The 22,724-nt window shown below is 39.0% G+C and overlaps 1 protein-coding gene across 5 annotated transcripts in view; it reads right to left on the bottom strand.

The window, feature by feature from the left end:
- The window catches only part of GSK3B (glycogen synthase kinase 3 beta), a 203,109-nt gene extending 180,928 nt beyond the window's left edge, over positions 1-22,181 (bottom strand). For 2 of the 5 annotated variants that reach the window (XM_072811555.1, XM_072811554.1), the window contains exon 1: positions 13,282-13,363. In XM_072811555.1, the coding sequence (XP_072667656.1) occupies positions 13,282-13,348 (67 nt within the window). In that variant the 5' untranslated portion in view covers positions 13,349-13,363. Of the gene's footprint in view, positions 1-13,281; positions 13,364-20,453 lie in introns of those variants that run through there. The other 3 variants (XM_072811557.1, XM_072811558.1, XM_072811556.1) reach the window with 3 other exon arrangements.
- Positions 22,182-22,724: the final 543 nt, after the last annotated feature.

Raw genomic sequence — 22,724 nt, 5'->3', positions numbered from 1 at the left:
TCCATGATGCATTAACAAGTGAGAAAAGAACACAGAATAGTTTGCATAGCATGATCCATTTATAATTTATATGGTGAAAATAAAACAAGTCAGAGTGGGAAGAATTAAGGAAACAGTTGCTGTCCTAGGTGCTAGGGACCCAGTGATGAACAAGATAGGCCAATATTTTTCCTGCTTTTTACAAAGCTTACATTCAGCCTGGTTATTAATAAGTATCCTGACTTTTAGATTCACTTTTAGTATTTTTAAAGGATTTTAATTCATCTATTTATTTATTTAAGAGAAAGAGAGTGTGCAAATGAGCTCAAGCAGGGGGGCAGGGAGGGAGAGGACAAGCCAACTCTCCACTGAGTGCAGAGCCTGACTCGGGGCTCCCTCTCAGGACCCTGAGATCATGACCTGAGCCGAAATTAAGAGATGGAGACCCAACCTCCTGAGCCACCCAGGCTCCCCTAGATTCATTTTTAGTATTAAGCCACAACAAATTCCAACAATAAAAGCTAACACATATACTACACTTTGAGCTTTTTTTGTTTGTTTGTTTGTTTACTTTCTAGACTTTAGAGCAGTAATTACAATACAGAAAATTTAGGAAGTTAAACACAAAATATGCTACCTAGTGTTAATAAAATAGAAGAAAAAAAGTTTCAAGACTATTATTTAAGTCTTACCTATACTCAAGAATCTTTTTGAAAAAAAAAATTAAAAAAAAAAGAATCCCTTTTTGTTATCCAAATTTAAAGCTCAATTGATAATATACTAAAAAATGAAGTTGCAGAATATTCATGGTATGATCCCAATTTTGTTTAAAAACCATGTGTGGGGCACCTGGATGGCTCAGTGGTTGATCATCTGTCTGCCTTTGGCCAGGGGCATCATCCTGGGGTCCCAGGATTGAGTCCCACATCAGGTCCACACTAGGAGCCTGCTTCTCCCTCTGCCTATGTCTCTGCCTCTCTCATGAAAAAATAAATAAAATCTGTTTTAAAAAATTGTGGTATATAGAAATGTTCCTCCAAAAAAGATATACAAAGGCCAACAAGCCCAAGAAAAGATGCTCAACATCATTAGTCACTAAAAGAATGCAAATCAAAATACAATGAGGTAGGGATCCCTGGGTGGCGCAGCGGTTTGGCGCCTGCCTTCGGCCCAGGGCGCGATCCTGGAGACCCGGGATCGAATCCCACGTCGGGCTCCTGGTGCATGGAGCCTGCTTCTCCCTCTGCCTATGTCTCTGCCAATCTCTCTCTCTCTGTGTGACTATCATAAATAAATAAAAATTAAAAAAAAATTAAAAAAAAAAATACAATGAGGTACCATTTCACACCAACCAGAATAGCCATTATCAAACAATGGAAAAGAAGTGTTGGAGAGGTCTTGGGAAAAACTGAAACCCTCATACACTGCTGGTGGGTACAAAATGGTACAACCACTGTGGAAAACTGATTGACAGTTCCTTAGTAAACTAAACATAGAATTACTGTATGACCCAGCAATTCCACTCCTAGGCAAACACTGATAAGCATTCAAACAAAAACTTACAAATGTTCACAGCAACACTATTCACAATAGCCAAACCTTGAATATCAATCAACTAAACAGATAAACAAAATGTAGTTTTCCATACAACAGAATATTATTCAGCCATAAAAAGTACTGATACATACTGCAACATGGATGAACCTTGAAAACATTATGCTAAAGTGAAAGAAGTCAGACAAAAAAGGTCACATATTGTATGACTATTTTTACAAACCGTCTAGAACAAGAAAGTCGTGTGGACACACAACAGTGGGAATGTACTTAATACCACTGAATTGTACACTTTAAAATGATTCAAAGAGGAGAGCCTGGGTGGCTCAGCCAGCTAAGCATCCAACTCTTGATCTCAACTCAGGTCTTCATTTCAGGGTCGTAAGTCCAAGCCCCACGTTGGTCTCCGCATGGAGCTAGCCAGCCAGCCAGCCAATCAATCAATCAATCAATCAATGTTCAAATGGTCAATTTTATGTTATGCATATTTTGTCACAATAAGAAAAATCCCCCCCACACACACACATATCCATACAGACCCCACTCTGTCCACTAAAAGGGCCTAGAAACAATAACCAATGCATAGCAACAAAGATTCAGACTATAGTCTTTAAATACTATCACAAATAGGAATCAGAACCTCTTAGAGAAGTAACTCGTTGTGGACCTAAGGCAGGTGATACATGAGACAAGCCTGAAATATTTTGTTAAAGTAGAAAATGGAATTATCAAAGATTACTGAGGTTCTATCTACGGATACAGGAGCCAACATGAAAGGGCTCTCACTGGCTAAAAAAGCAACAACTTGTAAATTAAAAAGAATGCTACAATGGATTAAAACATCAAACATATTCAAAACCAGGGCTCATATAGATACAAAAAAAATGAAACAATCTCACTGGTCACCTCTATCAAATAATAGGAAAACACTCCACTGTTCCTCAGAATACTCATATAATTGAGGTTTTAAAAAAAAAGGTTTTTTTTAATAGAACTCCAACATATAATGACAGAATATACATAATGATCTAAATATGAATCAGTAATCCTTTATAAGTGACCAGACAGTATATATTTCAGGCTTTACAAGCCTCTGTATTAACTACCAATTTTGCCTCTGTACCACAAAAGCAGCTATAGACAACATTTAACAGAACTAATTGTGGCCATATTCCAAAAAAATTTTATTTACAAAATAAGCAGCAAATCAGATTTGGCCTGTAGTTTGCCAACCCGTATGATCTACAAAATGATCATCAATAACTGATGAACCATTAGATGAAAGGCTCATGGGGAACCTTACAGTGGATGGTGAACCAGGCTGACAAGAATAGACCCTGCTGAGATCAACTGTAACATCACAGAATGAGAGAGAGAATCTGATATTATGTGGTGCAGATACTTAGCACCATCTACGAAAGTAATCTGACTAAAAATCTAACAGTTTGCAGGAAATACAGGAGGGATTAGAGGAACATCCCTTCCATTAAATGACCACAGGGATACAATCAGCAAAATGTGGTAATGTGTAAATTGCTAAATGACCACAGGAATACAATCAGCAAAATCTAGAATGTGGGAAATTCCAAAGTACAGATGATCTGATTTCTTCAATAAATAATGGCAAGAAAAAGGTGAGAGAAAAATTAACATCAACCGTAAAGAAATTTAAAAATAGCAACCAAATGCAACATATGGACCATGTTTTGGATCCTAATTCAAACAATTTTAAGAGGAAAAAGATACAATCAGGAAATGTGAACAATGACTAGAAATCTGATTAAGGAAATTTTTAAATATTTGAAAGGTAGAATCATGGTGCTATAGCTATGTTTAAGTATCCTTGGAGAGATATTTCCAAAAAATATAATTATATGATATTTGAAATTTGTCTTATAAATACATTGGGTAATGGTGAGGGTATGGGTAAGACTGACCACATACAGACAATACAGACACTAAAAATGGGTACATGGTGGTTCATTACATAATTCTATCTACTTTTATATAATTGAAAGCTTCTTCATTTAAGAGTAATTTATGAAGAAACACCCCAAATAGAAAAAATACTCAACACCTGTTTGGGAACACCAGCTCCCCTAAAAAACAAGTTTAATGAAAATTACCCCATTCTACTAGAAGCACCTGGCTCAGTACCCATAGAGCTAAGTGGAAAGGCAAGAGAAAAGAAAAAGGAGAAAGTAGGAACCTGTGACTCATTCTAGTTAGTGAAAATGCTGTGAGGTGCTTCAGGCTGCTCCTTTAAAAATGCCTGGCAAGGACAAAGACTATTTTACTTTGTAAGAAAAGGTTTCCCGTGAAAAGCACTCTGCCTCAAGCTGTGAAAGCAGTCTGATATTCTTAGAGCCCCCAAAGACCTTGGCTGTTTGAAAGGAGTAAATAAAAAGTGAGGAAGGGAGAAGAAACTTTTTTGGGGGGTGGAGTTTCTTTCCCCAATCTCCTCAAAATAGAGAAGTAATCAAAACTGAAGGGAAAAGAACACAGTATTCTGCATAACTCAATTCACAGTTAATAGCCTCAGTGGTTTTGAATGGTTCTAAATAGTTATCCAAATTTTCAGGGAGCACTTGGGTCATTTAAATTTAACTCTACCAAAAAAGACTGTTAACACCTGATTTGGGGGGAAGAAAGATCTTCACAATCCATAATATTCCGGTGTGCCCATCACAGTTAAACATTTAATAATCTAATGGTCAATGCAAACCCAACTGCCACTGAATACAGACTGGACAAAAATCGTTTTCAGAAGAAAAATATGCAGTCTACAAAGACTGACAACATATTCACCAGATCTACTTAAAATATATATCTAACATCAAAAACAAAAAAAAAAAAAGAAAAGAAAAGAAAAAAAAAAACCTTTATAGGCACCAGGCCAACATCTACTTATTATAAATAGTATTCACTGAAAAAGTGCCGATCTCTAATGGGAACTATAACTTTCTTAATGTCCTATTACCACATTTAAGATGGAATTTCCACTACCTTAAAAGGCATCCAGTGATGGTTTTTCCTCAAATTGTAAAAAAAAAAATAAAAGATTTGGAGACTTTTCTTATGACCGCCCTACACATGCCTATTAAAAAAAAGTAAATGGGATGCCTGGTTAAGTGTCTGCCTTCGGCTCAGGGCGTGATCCTGGGATCCTACGATCGAGTCCCACATCGAGCTCCCTGCACAGAGCCTGCTTCTCCCTCTGCCTGTGTCTCTGCCTCTCTCTCTCTCATGAATAAATAAAATATTTTAAAAGAAAAAAGTAAACAATAGATACACAGAGATAGCAACCTACATCTAGGCTTTTATTATTTTTATTACTATTAATAATAGCAGCTAAGATAACTATGTGCCAGACACTGTGCTAAGCACCTTAAATGCATAATCACCTCTTTTAAGCTTTACAATCACCAAGAAAGGTAGGTAGCTTAGATCACTATACCTGATCAAAGACAGGGTTCTGGCCTTAGGACGTCAAATATAGATATAAAACTATAAATACCTAAAGATAATATCAAATCTCAAACAGCACTTTAATTTACAGAGTATTTTCTAAAACCTTCCCGTCCCAAACATGGAGTTCATCTACGCAAAACAAAGGATACAGGACATACATCCACTGGTCAATTTATTCTCCTTTCCTTCTTCTCTAAATAGAGCAGTTTATACTCTTAGTACTACTGATAAATTGCTGTTTCTAAGTAAAATTCAGAAGTTCATTACAATCACATAGCAGCATAGTAAGATCAAAAGAGCAAAGATTTAGGAATCAGAGATATTAGGGACACATTTCCAGTTCTGCCCTGCCCTGCCCTTCCAGTTCTTGCTTTGCGTCCTTTACTCTCCAGAAGTGCCTTGGGTTCCTTGTCTGTAAAGTGGAGACACCACGTAGGCCCTGTGGAATAATGCACTTTAAATGCTGGCTCCCTTCTCTTCTAAAATAAAAGCAAGGTCCAAATACCAAAGGCAGAGCTTCCAAAGTGTGATCCAAGGAATACAGGGATCCTATAAGATTCATTTTCTAAATTTCTTTGGCCACAGACTATTTATTATAGCATAACATTGACTAGAGTAACTAGTGTAGGAAACACTAACCAAAGGAATTTCATACAGGCTGAAAAATAAAAACAAAACAAACCACTTTGCTTCAGATTTTATGATAGCTCTTTTGGCTCTTTAGTGTTCATTTCTATCCATTATTTAGTTCCTGTCTTCATTATTTAGTTGGGCTGGCGAAGTAGTGCCTTCCAGATATATGAATACTGGGTGTATTAAACACTGTACATTAAAACTCAGATATTCTTTAATAAGTATGGTCCAAAAAATCTAACAGCATGAAAAAAGGACTTAGTAGTGTAAAGTTAACAGAAAACGGTATTTTTTCCAATAGTTTTCCAGTTACAGAATAGGGGTGACAGGTAAGAAAAAGTTCATGTATCAGTTTTCATTTACCAAAACTGTATGAAATAAGCCAATTATTACAAACAAAATGTATACCTGGCCTCAGTGGCAGGTAATAAGGCAGGGCAGAAGGTGGGAACCAATCATACTCTATCTGGATTCTGTATGTATCATCACAGCATTTCATTATAATCTGACATCTAAAACACTCATCAACTAAGAAAAGTTGCTCAGAAGCACAGAAAATTTTCTCCAAGTCATGGGAATCTTAAATCAACCTTTTAAATTAATATTTAACTACACTCAAAACCTACAGAAATTCTTAAAAAGAAAAACATGCTTATCAATGGATGTGATAAAATGTGGTCTCTATACTTAAGATTAACTATTTTAAATTTATTTTTCAACATTCAAAATTAAGTGCCAACTTGATAAAGAGTATCTTCATTTTTAAGAATAATATTAAACAACAACAACAAACAGTGAGACAAGTGACCACAGGAAATAATAAGGATGGAAGCAGATGAAGTCTAACACATTTGCCTTGAGTCAAACTATGATATGTTACCTGCATTCAAGATTTGGGTCTTCAAGTTATGAGGTAGCAAGGCTCCATTTCTGCACAATCATTCACATGCTATTAGGCCAGTAAAGCAGTTAAGAATAAGAGTTCAAGCCTAAATTACCTGAATTGGAATACAGGCTCTGCCATCTGCTGGTTCTAAAACTTCGGCAAAAATTACTTAACCACTATAAGACTCAACTTCCTCAAAGATAATGAGATCTGGCTCAACACTGACTTTGCAGTATGGATTTCAACTATATTTTTTACCCATTTTTTATAGACACAGCTTTGTAGATAGCCTATATTAATTTTGAAAGCAAAGTATCTGCTCTTAAAATTTTATTACAAAAAGTACTTAAAATTTTTAACTTTAGGGCAGCCTGGGTGGCTCAGTTAAGTGTCTGCCTTGGGTTCAGGTCATGATCTCAGGGTCCTGGGATTCAGCCCCATATTGGACTTGCTCCCTTCTTACAGAGGAGCCTGCTTCTCCCTCTCCCTCTGCCTTTCCCCCTGCTCGTGATCACTGTCAAATAATAAATTTTTTTAAATATTAAAATAAAATAAAATTTTAATTTTACTTGTACTTTAACATTTATGTTCCTCTTGGTAAGAAACATTATACAAAGTGGAAGTTTCTAAGCTCTACCCATAGAAACTTAATTCAATCAATTTCACACTGTTTTCCTATTCTCTTTCCAAATTATAAAGGCCACACAGTGGGAGTTGAGAACAAACTGAAAGTATAGTGACAAAATTTGCTACGTAAGGCCCTCGCAGCCTGAAGTTTACTCATTTATAAACTACATTTGCCTTACCAGGTTGTGGTAAAGACTGAAAGAGATACAAGTAAACTGCTTAGTACAGTACAATGACTCAGTAAGTACTCAAAGCTTTTTTTCTTTTATATGAAGTCTGGTGTCCTGAGTTCAACATGCTGGACCTATTCTCTACTACCTATGAGATCCTGAATAAATTAATTAAAATATTTTTAACTTAGCTTCTTCATCCATTAAATGGATATAATATTGTCTCAAAGCATTATGAAAGTTAAATGAAAGGATAGTGCTTGGCACACAGTAAATACTCAAAGGGTAACTGAATCTGAATTACGCTAGTTCTAAGTTCTGGGCTACCATCAATATAGCATCCACAGAAACTCAATAACATTTTCATAAGCATAAACATTTTTTTTTAGCATAAACATTTTTTTAAAGATTTTTTTTAAAATTTATTCATGATAGACAGAGAGAGAGAGAGAGAGAGAGAGAAAGAGAAGCAGAGACACAGGCAGAGGGAGCAACAGGCTCCACGCCGGGAGCCCAACGCGGGACTTAATCCGGGACTCCAGGATTGCACTCTGGGCCAAAGGCAGGCGCTAAACCGCTGAGCCACCCAGGGATCCCCAGCATAAACATTTTTCTAATTAACTTCTTTCCCAACCCTCATTTCCATGGTCCACAGCAGCTCTGCTCATCTCTTTCCTAAACTTTAGAAAGCACACAGGCTTTCTCAGGTATATGTGAGAAAAAGATTTAATTGGGACACAGCACTTTTAAACAATATTTTACACCTTAATTAATGCTGATAAGCTGTACAATTTACAGTTAATATTGAATAGCTCTGGTTTAAACAACTGTTTAATATTAATATTGTTCAGATTTCTGTGACTTGGTTTAGCCTGTCACTTCATGTTGGCATGGTAATCACTTGATTACATGATATAAAGTAACCTCCCAAACATCGATGCCTCCGTGTCTAGACACTGAAAAGATGAGAAACATGCCAAGAAAAGTGTGTCAGCTTAATTACTCTTTTGGAGCAAATGTGCAAAAAACAAACAAAAAACTTTTCAAGATGCATTTACCAAGCAGTTAATTTCTGGGGTACTGCTGGCTGCTGTCATGAGATTATGTTAAGATAAGTGCTCAGTAAAAAAAAAAAAAAAGATAAGTGCTCAGTGATACACAGATGGGATCCAGGGAAATAAGAGACTGGACCATGAAGAGCAATGAAGTCAAAGTGACAGCTGTACAGTGGGGCCAAGGGAACTACCAAGCCAGATCTCAGCAATAAGATGAGGACTCCAGAAAAGGACAGACAGGGGAGTAGAATCTAGAGAATCTCTGATAAAATTTGAGGGGTAAAAAAACCAAGATTATGACAATTGCAAACAGTACAAGAAAAAAGAAAATGGAAATAAACTTAAAAAATATTCAAAGCAAAGGAAATTGTCACTTTGGAAACAGTTTGATAGTTCCTTATAATATTAAATAACTACCATACAACCTAGCAATTCCACTCCTAAGTATATACCCAAAAGATAAGAAAATATATGGTCATGTAAAAACTTATTCACAAATGTTCATAGCATTATTATTCATACTTGCCAAAAAGTAGATAACTATCCAAATGTCCATCAACTGAAGAATGGATAAAAAAATGATGGCATTTCCATACAATTGAATATTATTCAAAAATAAAAAGGAATGAAGTAATGATAAATGCTACAACAGAGATGGACATAGAAGACATTACATGAAATAAGCCAGTACCAAAAGCCACAGATTGTATGATTCCATTCATATGAAATATTGAGAATAGGTAAATCCATAGAAACAGAAAGTAGTTTAGTAGTTACCTAGAGCTGGGAGGAAGGAGAATGTGGGGAATACCATTGGATAAAAGGCTTCTTCTTAACAAAAATGTGCTAATATTAGTTGATAGTTGCACAACTCTGTAGACATACTAAAAACCACTATACACTTTAAATGAATAAATGTTATTGTATGTGAATAAGATCTCAATAAAGCTGTTTTTAAAAGGTTATGGATCATTGTACACTACCTGCTTCTGCTAAGAATACTGCTTAGTGTCTAGATATTGAGTATTAATTATTTGAATTGTTATTCAAATACTAAAAATAGTATAATTATATTAGCATGTTAGCAAAAGGGCAATAATGATGAGAATAATATCTATCATCATGAGAAAATAAATAAGATCAAAAAGTAATTTTAACAAATAGGTAAAAAGTATACTAATTAAAAATATGACAAAGACTAGAGGTAGCCCAGGCGGCTCACGGGTTTAGCGCCGCCTTCAGTCCAGGGCGTGATCCTAGAGTCCCGGGATCAAGTCCCATGTCAGGCTCCCTGCTTCTCCCTCTGCCTGTGTCTCTGCCTCTCTCTCTGTGTGTCTCTCATGAATAAATAAATAAAATCTTTAAAAAAAAAATCTAAAAAAAAAATATGAAAAAGACTAACAGAGAAAAACAGCTGTTAGTTAATTTTGCTTATGAGAAACAGAAAAAAAGAGTAGCTTCCATAAAAACTTTTGCACTACTTGATTTCTTTAAAAATGTATGAATGTGCTATTTTATAAAAATATAAAATTCTTGGGGTGCCTGAGTGGCTCAGTTGGTTGGGCAACTGTCTTTAGCTCAGGTCACAATCTCAGGGTTCTGAGATCAAGCCCTGCATCAGGTTCCCTATTCCACAAGGAGTCAGCTTCTCCCTCTCCCTCTGTCTGCGGCTCCCCCTGCTTGTGCTTTCTCTCTCTCTCTCTGTCAAGTCAGATAAATAAATAAAACCTTTAAAAAATAAATAAATAAAACAAAAGATTCACTTTTTAAAAGACTAAGGAATGCTTGGTTTAGAAGCAGAATGAAACCGTGCGCTCTTAAAGAGGTAAAAGGCACAGGCTTCATTGACATTGACGCACTCTGCGCCTCTGATCTCTCAAGAGAACAGGTTTTTCTCATGTAAGATATTAGAAAAATAGAAAGTTAAAGGAAAAAATGAATTTTCCTCTGTGTTTTCCTTTACCATGACAAATAAACAACTACTTTCAGCAAGAATGATAATACTTTTGTGATGCTATAGATAATTTCTCAAATTTAGAGTAGGAAATACATTAAATGTGCTAAGTGTTCACTGGTTATGACTATCAGCATTTTAATTCTTATTGCCAAAAGAAGCACTCTTATATTTGCACTTACTACCCATCTAATTCACATTCAGAAAAATAAGGGTTTAGTAACCTACTACGATGGAAAATAATCACAACTTTCTAGGATTACTGATTTAAATTTTAACACTCTTATGCTAAAACTGTGATCATTTAGGCATGAATACACAAAATATTTCCATAATAGAAATAACATGTAAAGAATCAGGATATCTACAGAAGGATACTTAAGACATGGGGATGCTGTCTCCAGGAAAGGGAACTGGTAATTAAAAAGCAGGAGTAAAACAAAGGCATCACTGAAAACCTTGAAAATTTTGTATCACATGAAGAAATTCCATTTTTTAAAGCAAAATATGTAAATAAGACTAGCATGTAATTGTCTATCATAAAGCAGCCAATTAGTAATATTGTGGTTATTGCTGTAATTATATAAATATGATATATATACAATTATGTACTATTATTGAAACCCTACCGGGACGCCTGGGTGGCTCAGTGGTTGGGCATCTGCCTTGGGCTCGGATTGTGATCCCAGGGTCCTGGGATCAAGTCCCATATCAGGCTCCCTGCATGGAGCCTGCTTCTCCTTCTCCCTCTGCCTAGGTCTCTGCCTCTCTCTGTGTGTCTCTCATGAATAAACAAATAAAATCTTTGAAGCCCTACCAACTCAAACCTTCCCCATTCCCTTCAGAGTTTTAATAAACACAGCGTAAAAACTGAAATTCCAATCAAGCAGCAAACACACCTACAATACTGGCAGTCTGATGCCAGGCATTAACTCCAGCACCTCAAATTCTTCAGATGCTGCCTCTACAGACTTAAAAATCTAAAAATAGCAATTTGACTCAGCTCAGTAACTTCAACACACGTCGTGAAAAAGGATTAATCAATTCAAAAGAATTAACTAGGGTGCCTGGGTGGTTCAGCTGGTTGAGCCTCCAACTCTTGATTTCAGCTCAGGTCATGATCTCAGGGTCCTGAGACTGAGCCCCAAGTGGGGACTCCATGCTGAGCATAAAGCCTCCTTGAGATTCTCTCTCCCTCTACCCCTTAACCCTGCCTGAGTACACACACCCTTTATAAAAAAAAAAATTAAGAAGAAGAAGAAAAATAAAAGCAGCTTAAAAAAAGAATTAATGGACTTTATGGAATAAGGGGAAGTTAAAAGGAGTTAACATATTTTTTTTTTTTTTATTTGACAGAGAGCAAGCATGAAACGGGGAACAGCTGGCAGAGAGGGAGAGGGAGAAGCAGGCTCCCAGTTGAGTAAGAACACCAACCAATGTAGGGCTTGAGCCCAGGACCCTGGGATCATGACCTAAGCCGAAGGCAGAAGCTGAACCAACTAAGCCACCCAAGCACCCCAGGAGTCACATTTTTAAGATCGGTTAGCCTTCCTTGGGAAAAAAAAAAAAATCTAAAACACCAAATATTTTTTTAGCTGTATTAGCCAAGTAAGCCCCTAAGAATTTCTTAAGCTTCCAAAAGATGATCGGATTGCCACAATTGTCCTTTTTCTTCAGATCAACAATTGAAAAGATCACCTTTTCAATTCTCATTAACAGTCTTAAGTGTGTTTGGTAGTTATTCTCTAACACCTAATCATAATATATAAGAAAACTTAAATAAGCCTATGCAGTGCCTTCTAAGCATTCCACAAATGGAAGATAAAAGCAGGTTAAAATCCAAACAGCAACACCATAATACCACAAAAGAAAAAAAATAAACAACCTTAAATAAGATAAAACGCTGTTGCTGAGTATTAAAATATCTCGGCCAATATATTAAAAACTTTAATACCTTTATCCATATCACTGAAATACAAATAAAGTTGGTCAACCAGACAGTGATGACCCAGTTATCTTTCTCATCACTTCAGTGACCAACAAATTAGAGAATGTTTGATGTAATGAGAAGTTACTGCAGAACCCTAGGTATCCTTCTGCCCTTTTAAAAGAGAGATAACCTTCTGTAGGTCAACATTTTGAACAATTATCAGAGTTATTGCCCCTGAAGCTTGTAAGCCTACACTAAGTAATCCCAACATGCATGCTTTTCCTTCTATTCTTTCTAGGAGGTGTAATGCTTAGTATCAGTGCTCATTCATTCCCTTCTAATTTGCAGTTTTTAAAAAACAGGCAATTGAATGAATTACAACTGTGTTAAATAATAATAAAGAACTGTAAATAACAACCTAAAAAACCAACGATGAACAAAGCATTTGCACCATTTGTCTGGGGAGTTCAGATGTTCAGGAGCCTTTTTGGTTTACTTCCTGATTGCCAAATACCAACCAATTCCAAAAAAAAGTGATGTTCCAAACAACCCAATTCCACGTTGATGCACTGCTGTTATTCTTTAAACAACAACAACAACAGAAACCCTGAAGACTCACAGTTATAACAAATGTCCGAGACACTTAACTAATTGTATATACTTAAAATCGCAAAATTATATATATATATACACACACTTTCACGAAGTTTGGTATCAAATACTAAAAGGAGAAAGAGAACACTTCACAACCTATAGGAAGAGATAGAAATAATAATCCTAATAGCTAATTTGAAGAATCACATTCTAATATTACCTGAAAATATAAATATACCAGATTTACTTATGAACAATCAGTACTTTTCAATAAAAAGCAGTTCTCTGAACATTAAAAAAATGTTACTTATTTTTCCTTTTAGACTAGCATAAAATTCCTAATATTTCCACTCTCATGTTTTTCTTAAATTTTCCTGAAATCTTAAGAGAATTGACTTTTTTCAATATAACTATAAAAACTGGGGCACCTGGGTGGCTCAATGGTTGGGCATCTGCCTTTGGCTCAGGTCGTGATCCTGGGATCGAATCCCACATTGGGCTCCCTGCATGGAGCCTGCTTCTCCCTCTGTCTGTGTCTCTGCCTCTCTCTGTGTGTCTCTCATGAATAAATAAAATCTTGAAAAAAAAATATATATATATATATAAAACTATAAAAACTGAAGAACTGTATTTGCTAACAGGCATGCCTGAAACTAATTTCAAAAGCAGTACTAATCATGAAAGTCTTACACATATACTAATTATCAATGAAAAACAATCCTAAAAGCAAAAGGCACTTTAGCTTATCTCTGGAATCCAAGTAACAGGTAACACCATTACAATTCTCTAAAACATATACAATAAAGAGCAAGAGCTCTAGAATCAGAATGCCTGGGTTTAAATTCTAGCAAAGCAACTTTTTTCCATGTAATCTTGGATAAACTGCTTCACCTTTCTAAATTTCATTTACCTAATCTCTAAAGTGGGGATAAAAAGGACGCCTGGGTGGCTCAGAGGTTGGGCGTCTGCCTTTGGCTCAGGGCATGATCCTGGGGGGGGGGGGGGGGGGGGGCTCGGGTTCCCTGCGGAGAGCCTGCTTCTCCCTCTGCCTGTGTTTCTGCCTCTCTGTCTCCCATGAATAAATTTTTTTTTCAAGTGGGGATAACAGCATTAGCTACTTTGTAGAATTACAGTTATGATTACACTGAAATATTGTATATAAAAAATTTGGCAAAATGCTTATTTAGAACACAGTAAACATTCAATAGGCATATCACATGTCAATCACATTATTATTTGTTTCAACTTTCTATTAAAGTAGCCTATTTATTTTTAGCTTCAAAAGCCAAAGATTTCACATGATATAATTAAGGAAAATGAAAAAGATAACATTAGTGCTTCATACCAGTGTTACTATTATTTTTGCCTGCCTACCAACCTCTCTGACTTTAGGGCATGTCTGTTCAATCCCAGGCCTGTAAATTCATTTAAATTTCACCACCATCTGAAATACAATTTTCTAGGAAAACAGTTCCTCTTCCATCATAAGTGCTTACTTTTTATTATTAAATTGATTTCAAAGGACAATCAAGAAATTAACAACTCCAAAATATGTTGAAAAGGGAACATATTAAGAGATTTATATTTTATGCAACAGTTGGCCATGGTACCCTGAAGACAAAGGAAAAGTTGATTTGAGAGAATGAACTGAAAAACAAGAAAATACATCATTGTCTCAATCTAATCAAACCAAAATGCTTCTCAGAAAACTATTCAGGGGGCAGCCTGGGTGGCTCAACGGTTTAGCACCGCCTTCAGCCCAGGGCGAGATCCTGGAGACCTGGGATCGAGTCCCACATCGGGCTCCCTGCATGGAGCCTGCTTCTCCCTCTGCCTGTGTCTCTGCCTCTCTCTCTCTCTCTCTCTCTCTCTCTCTCGTGAATAAATGAATAAAATTTAAAAAAAAAAAAAAGAAAAAAGAAAACTATTCAAACACAAAAATATAAGATTCAACTATTCACAAAATTTTAACATGCATATCCTTCCAAAGTAGCTCTTTCTACCTAAAACATAAGGAAAAGTGGGAAGGAGGGCTGTAAATTAAGAATCCAAATCTACAGAGTTGTATCTTCATATTTTATATCAGACCAAGCACATTACAGACACAGTATACACTGAAATAGTTTTCTGAATGTCCATGTGCTGCGTATTAACTCATTTTTGAAAACAGAAAACTCAGTAATAAACAGAATAGCATAAAAGCCCTTTTTAAAATCAATTTAATGGTAAAAACCTTTGGGAAAACAAATTGTTCTCCTTTAACTCTACTGTCAGTTTTTCCTTGTACTATTCAGAGGTCTTCATGTGAATATACAGTTCTACATCACATTCAACCAATTTCAAAGGCAATTCACATTACCAAGATTTGTACAATCCAAGACAGAAGCAAAGACTGCAATCTCTCCTCTAAAACCCGTACACCACAAAAATACTTCTACCCTTGAAATCACCACACCTCCCACCCAAAAATATGCCAGAAAATGATGCTAAATGTTCCAACAAATTCCTTTACTTATGGTTATTATGTTTTTATAACAGTATCTGGGAAATCAGGTTGGTCCTGTTAGCACCAGCATATACTCCAGTCACACCCACGTGCTCTGTCCCTCCATTCTCCATTGTAGGGTGGAGCATCACAAGAGACAGCACAGATTTACAGTCTGCCCATCTCTATCCCTATCCCACAATCCCATTAGTCTCATTAAAAAGTATGGAAATGTGGCATAGGTCAGCAAGTTCCTGTTTCACAGCATTCTCTATACATAAACCATACACAAAAACTGAGATCCTCCAGTCTCAGAACCTGCTGCTGACACTTAGAAAGCTCTGGCTTCACCAGCCTTGCTGTTTCTCCAAAACAGTAACTCACACTTCCAAATGAAGTCTAAAACAAGGGGCAGGCGGACAGGGTGCAAGAACTGATTTTCCCTACACCAGTGAAATGAATGTCACCTCATTTTCTCAATGCCATTCCCAATCAGCCATAAATTGATTTGTGAATCTCTGGATTCCCTTGAAGTTTTGTCCTAGTACCTGTGCCTTATAGTCATTTCACAATTAGCATTCTACAGGTACATGCAACAAGAGAGCATGCAATTCCTATGAGAAAGTATTAGTGTTTTAACAACTCTGGAAAGGTCTGGTCGGAAAAGGAATGGAAACTTAATGAAAGTAAAGCTTTCAGTTTCATACACAAGATCTCATCCACATAAATGCGAATGATCTAGAAATTGGCTAAATTCTAATAACCTAATTTTTAGGTGCAAGGAGATTAAACTACCTTGGGAACAGAGTAACTAAATTGCCACGTAGTCTTTGGTTTTAATACAACTAAATACTGCACAGTAATATGCAACTACTATTAATTATGTTCTCTTCATTAAAAAAATTGATGTAAAAAGTTTTATATGAGGAAATAAGTGATTCTCACTGATTTCTTTTCCTCTTTTCCAAACCTTGTATGTAAAAATTAAACCTAGCCAATCAGCTAAATTTTTGCCAACAGTATACCAAAAGGATTTATTACTAATATTTTAATCACAATCACCATAGACAGTCCTCTTTGAGTAAAATATCACACAATTCTACAGGAGGAACTGTATAGCTGTTAAGATATTTTTAATAACACTTGCATCTGGATGTGAACCAAAAAGAAATACTGGTTTCACCTTAGTAAGTAAAAATATTTCAGATATACAATTTAAATACATGATTTAAACTCGGGATGAATGCGGGGCGCAAGTGGGGGTGCAGTCAGTTAAACGCCTTACTCTTGGTTTAGGCTCAGGTCATGATCTTGGGGTCCTGAGATCCAGCCCCACTTCAGGCTCTGCCCTCAGTGTGAAGTCGGTTTGAGTTTCCCTCTCCTGCTCATGCTCTCCCTCTATCTAAAATAAATAAATAAATCTTTAAAATAAATAAGTCGATATATAAACTTGGGATGAATGCTTACTTAATTCAACTAACGAGGCAAAAAATATTTTTATAAAATCAACTTTTGGGATGGCTGGGTGGCTCAGCAGTTGAGCGTCTGCCTTCCACTCAGGGCGTGATCCCTGCGGAGAGCCTGTTTCTCCCTCTGCCTATGTCTCTGCCTCTCTCTGTGTGTCTCTCATGAATAAATAAAATCTTTAAAAAAAAAAAAAAAACAACTTTTAATTTCTGCTGGAGCCTTCACAAACCAAATAAAAACTATTCTTACTTGTATTATTATCATTACTTTCAGTGCAAAGTTTACCTAATAACCATTATTTATGAAAAATAGGCTTAAACATACCAAAGATTAAACTAAAGGCTATTTAAAATACCTAAAGTTTTTATGTCATAGTTTAGTCCAAAAAATTTCCATTGTTTTTCAAAACCACGGAACCGTTGTTATAACTAGGATCAAGGGTGAGGCTTTTGAATCTACATAAAAAATTACTTTCTTTTTTAAGACTTTAATAGAAAGCATTTAAGTAAAAACCGTTAGTTTACTGCTCCCAAAAATAAATCCAACATTTTTAGATGAAGAGAAATTAGAAATTGTGCAATTAATAGACTGTAAAGTTAAATATCATTGCCAGTAACCAAATACTACTGCCTGCTGAACTTCAAGGGAACCTATTGTACATCAAATTTTTAAAAAGTGAACTCATTTACCCTCTCATCTCAGCACTTTCTCAACTTTCCCATTACAATTGACAATATAACTCAACGGTCAAGTCTTCCAGACCAACAACATCAGAATTTATTTTTAACTCCTGACTCCTTCCCAAACATTTCCCTTCGATCCAATCCAAAGTCCCGCCAGTTCCTCATTCACACTATCTCTCAAATGCATTATTTTCATACCATTTTCACATTTTATTTTATATTTCTTCATGATTAGCAACACACCCTACTGTCTCGCTAAAAGGGTTCTAATGTCTACTGTAATCCATTAACACAGCTGCTAAATCACTTTCAAATATCTTGTTCATCAACATACAATAAATCCCAATGTCTCTTGAACTGCATCCAAACTCTTAGAGGCCCCCTCTGCTCTCCATCAGCTATGGTTAACACATTTCCCATATCCTATCTCTTATTTTCCTATTTAGGCCCCTTTAATTCAAATTTACCAATTTGCTTGGTAAGTACAAAAATTATCTACTTGCCATAGAAAAATCACCATCTCCGTGCCTCTGTCCATTCCTTCCATCTAGAATCCTTTATGCTTCTCTATGAATTCAAGTGATTGCCTCCTTTAACACCTGTCTTAAAACACATCGCAGCAGCAAGTCTTTCTTTCCTCTCCAACCCGAAGGCCTCACCCCTGTATTCTTCATCCCTCTGAACAAAGCATTCTATTTGTATTTATAATCTTGCAGTCATCATGCTATTGTTTTCATATTTTGTACCATACTGCTTCTACGACTAAATGATAAGCCATTGGGGCCATTAATTTCTCTACATATCTCTGTTTTGAACAAGGGTCCTTTATAAAACAGTAGCACTGTAACAAATGTTTAAGGATACTTCTTTCTTCTAAAATGTCCTTACAAAAAAAAAAAAATCCTTACAGTTAAGATTGTCAAAAACACAGAATTAGCATTGAACTCCAATTTTTAAATGTTGACCCATATGAGAATAGAAAATTAAACACCTTTAACCTATGCACTTTACAAGAGTTACTCCATCCTCAGTCAACATCCACATTACCAAGAATTAAGGAGTCATTTTCAAAGGAAATCTTGGAAACAAAATGAAAAGTCCAAAAATTAACATTATAAGCCATTCTGTTTTGCTCTCTGAAATTGATCTAATAAAATAATTACCTAAAATTGATTTCAAGTGGTTTTTAAACTATATTACCAAGATGAAAAACATACAAACACTCCAGTACCACAAGAGGCTCTTAAGTAGCTATTATAAGATTTGCCTCATCATAGCTGAAAATTACCCCAGAATTTTAAAATATTCCTTTCAAATGACCCCATGAAGTGCTTAGAAAGCTTGACTCTTCTCTGAAAAATGCATCATCAGCCCCTTTCTTCACATATCCTGCATTCTGTACTAATCACAAAAATAAGTAACTTTAAAAAATGACCTGCTATTCAGCTACTACCTTAGACCACCCTGTTTCAGGCATGTCCAAAAGGCAACATGAATTGAAATCCTGAGCTCAATTAAAAGTGATAAGTTTATATTGCTTAAGGATATAATCAATTTCACATAACAGTATTTACATATTTTTTTTAAAAATCTCAGTTCTTTCCTTATCCTAGGCAGCAAAATAGTTTCTTTGCCCTCACTGTGCCCCCTTCTAGAGGAATAAGGAAACAATGTAGATATTTTTGTCAAATTCTGGAAGTGCGGTTTAAATAAGCTGTCGCTAAATACCACATAAACATATCTACAAATAGAGATACTTTGGAACACTAGATACTTAGTATACCAAACACCTCAAGAACACAGACTATTAGCACAAATCTGGGACAAAGTACAGTCTAGCAACAACCCTGAACACAAGCTCAAATACCTTATTATGTCCCGGACTACAGCTTTCTGCAAAACCTGTGACAGAAAGGTCTAAATCCAGATTGTTATAACTAAATCCATAGTTTTCTCTAACTGCGGCAGGAAACCAATGCAAGAGTATTTTAAATACTATGGTAAATAGTCCTTAGAAGGGGGCCCTTGAACTCCAGATCATTGAACAAGTGCTGAATGCAAATGGCACCCCAAAACTGAACTTAATGATGAGTCAGTGACAATTAACATTCAACTTAGTATTTGGCAACCTGACAAGACAAACCTCAATCAAAACTTGGCCCTACTTCCAAGTTACCTTTTGATTAAACATAAATTATATAGTGGTAAATTGGTAATGTCAAAACGAGGAGGTTAAGAGATAACATTAAATCGTGTATCCAATTAAAACAATGCCTGTAGCAATACAACTGCTACTGGGTCTCTATCAGCTCCCACCGACCCCTTTCTAAAGGGAGAACTCGAGGCTCTCCTCCAAACGTGAATACGAGTTACTGAGCAAGTTCATCTCCGGATTAAGAACAAATACTTTGTAGTCACACAGGCAACAAACAAATGTTAGGAGACTGTGACACTTACAGTCCTTCTAGCAAGTACACGAAACTACGATAATCCCCGAGGCCTGAGCTGAAATAACCCTCCTTCTAAAAGACACGTACTCGGCAAATGTACATAATAATTTGAATCGTCTTGTCCTTCCCCCCCCCCCTTTTTTTTCCGAAGGGATGAGCAACTATTTACTTTCATCGCCGTTTTAACATAGAAACAGTCAAGCACACTTGATAAGGCGGACGACTAACCGCACAAAAAGTGTAAGAAACAAGTTCCAAATCAAATCGTGCAAATAAAAAGCATATTCTCTCAATTCAAGGTTAATGAGACCGGGGGGGGGGGGGGGGTTGGGAGGTGGTGCGGGAGGAGAAAAAGAGGGAGCTGCCTAACCCTGGACTTAAGACAGGTTTTTGCCCTTTTCAATACCTCTGATTATTAGTATCAGGAGGTCTAATGTTTTAAGATCCTGGTTACTAAAGGTTTCTTATTTTAAGGGTGAGGTGGAGAAGGGGCGTAAAATAAAATCAATACTCACTGCTAACTTTCATGCTGCCAAAAGCTGAAGGCTGCTGCACTGGCTTGCAGCTCTCCGCAAAGGAGGTGGTTCTGGGCCGCCCTGACATGATCACTCTCTTCCCGAATCACCCTCTTTTCCTTCCTTCCTCCTTTTCTTCCTTTTGTTTTATGTTGGGGTGTTAGGTTAACGATAAATGCAGCATTAAGTTCTCCCACGAGAAGATTAAAAAAAAAAAAAAAAAGACTTCGTCCTCTTGGCTTTTCGCTCCTTTTGTATAATTAAAAAAACAAAAAAAAAAAAACGAGTGATGTATTTCTCCTTCAAGACAGACCAGTTTGGATATTTAACATATAGATGATTTGGGGCTGGGGGAAAAAAAAATACAATTCTTTCCCCTCCGTTTCCTTGGAAGGGAGGAAGAAGGGGGGGGGGGGTCTTAAAAAAAATATCACGTGAAACGGGGGCAAATACTTGATTGAAAAGAAGTACTTTGAATATTATATTTTCCTCGGGGATTTTTTTTCCGAGTCAATGAAGAAGGGAAGCGGCGGAAGGATCACGAGTCTCACGCTTGAAAAGAAGGGGGGATGGGAAGGAGGGAGGGAGAGGGAGGGGGTGGCTCGGTGATGCGACGGGAAACGCTGCGGCTCCGGCGGCGGCGGGATCCGGCGGGCTGGCGGCGGGGGCCCGGCGAGCTGGAGGGCGGCGGAGTCGCGAGTCAGTCAGAGGCGGGCGGTGGCGGCGGCTCCTCGTCTCATTGCGCCAGGAGCAGCTGCAGGCGGCGGCTGGATCCAGCGGCCATGGCGGCGGCGGCGGCGGAGGCAGCTCCCTTCAGACCCCAGGCGGCGGATCCTCGACTGCTCCCCATGCGCCGGGGACATGGGAACCCGGCAACCGCTTCCGTCCCCGGGGGCCCCCTCCCCCGTCCGCGGCACCAGCGCGGCCGCCCTCCCGCCCCTCGCCTCTGCTCGGTGCCCGCTCAGGAAGTGTCCGCGCTTTGCCCCCAGCCCGGAGCCCTGTCAGCGGCTGTGGGGCCGGCTCCTCCTCGCTTCCTTCCTTCCTTCCTTTGTCACTCGGCCCGGGCGACGGCGGCGGCGGCGGCGGCGGCGGCGGCAGCACAAGCCTGCATTCGCCCGGGTCGGGGGCTGCTCTGTGTGAGGAGCGCCGTCTGCGCAGCCGCCTAGCTCTTCCCCACTCCCCCTCCCCCCTCCTACTCGTCCTCCGCCTCCTTCCTCCCCCACCCAGCCTTCCACCGCCCAGCGCCCCGCCACCCGCGTAACAGGCGTCTGGGAATCGCCGGCCGAGGTCCGCGCCCGCCCGCTTCGGCGACGGAACCGAGGCCGGAGGCACAGCCAATCACGGACGTCGGCTGCCTGCGGCTCCTCCCGGAAAAAGCCGATCGGCCCGAGGAACCAATTACAAAGTGTCGCCGGAAGTCCACGCCCAAAGAGCGGAAAGTGCCGAAGACCGCCGAGCGAGAAGAAGGTCGGGGCTCGTCCCGCGGCTGGCCAGCGGGGGAATCCGACAATGGCAGCGGCGGCCAATCACAGCCGCCGGCCCTCACCGAAAGGCTGGAGGAGTTAAGGACGGCGAAACCCGGAGTCACTGGTGAAACGGCGCGGCTGGGCGCCCCGGCCGCCTTCGTAATTGGCCGAAAACTCCGCTGGGAGTGTACCTGCTTCGGGGATTGGCGAGGCGACGGGGGCTTCCGACGACAGTCTGGCCAGTCAGGACGTCTCCTCCCTCGCCGAGGCGGGGAGAAGAAGAAAGAAAAGGGAGGACGTCTACAAAGCGCCTTCTCATTGGCCCGAAGCTTTGGAGCCGGAGTGGGGGCGAAAGGGAAAAGGAGGGAGGCCGAGGCCCGCAGCGGCAGCCAATCAGCGCTCAGGGCCGTCCAATCGCAAGACCTAGCTGCGCTGTGATTGGCCCTCCGCCTGCGGCGGCGGCGGCGGCGGCGGCGGCGGCGGCCTCAGGAACTGAGGGGAGCCGCGCCGGGGTCGTGGCGGCCGGTGCGCCGGGCTGGTCTGCGGCCGCTCTCGGTCGTTGTGGAAACCGCAGCTGGCGTGCGCAGCGGGTCCGAAACTGCTGCGGTCGGCGGCGCCCGGCCCGGAGCGCTCAAGCGAACAGAGCGGCTGCAGGGGCTTCCCCCGCCCGCCGAGACTGCGCGCCGGAGCCTTCCGTCCGCCCCGGGAGAGCGCGGCCGAAGAACCAGCGTCTTCCCCGAAAGGGCCAGACGGGTGCGGGGCGCCTGCCCCGCCGGGCGCGAGCCCCCTCAGACGCTGAAGTAGG

Source organism: Canis lupus, chromosome 35 (assembly GCF_048164855.1).
Source record: "Canis lupus baileyi chromosome 35, mCanLup2.hap1, whole genome shotgun sequence".
Taxonomy (NCBI): domain Eukaryota; kingdom Metazoa; phylum Chordata; class Mammalia; order Carnivora; family Canidae; genus Canis; species Canis lupus.
This window is presented reverse-complemented; position numbering and strand designations above follow the sequence as displayed.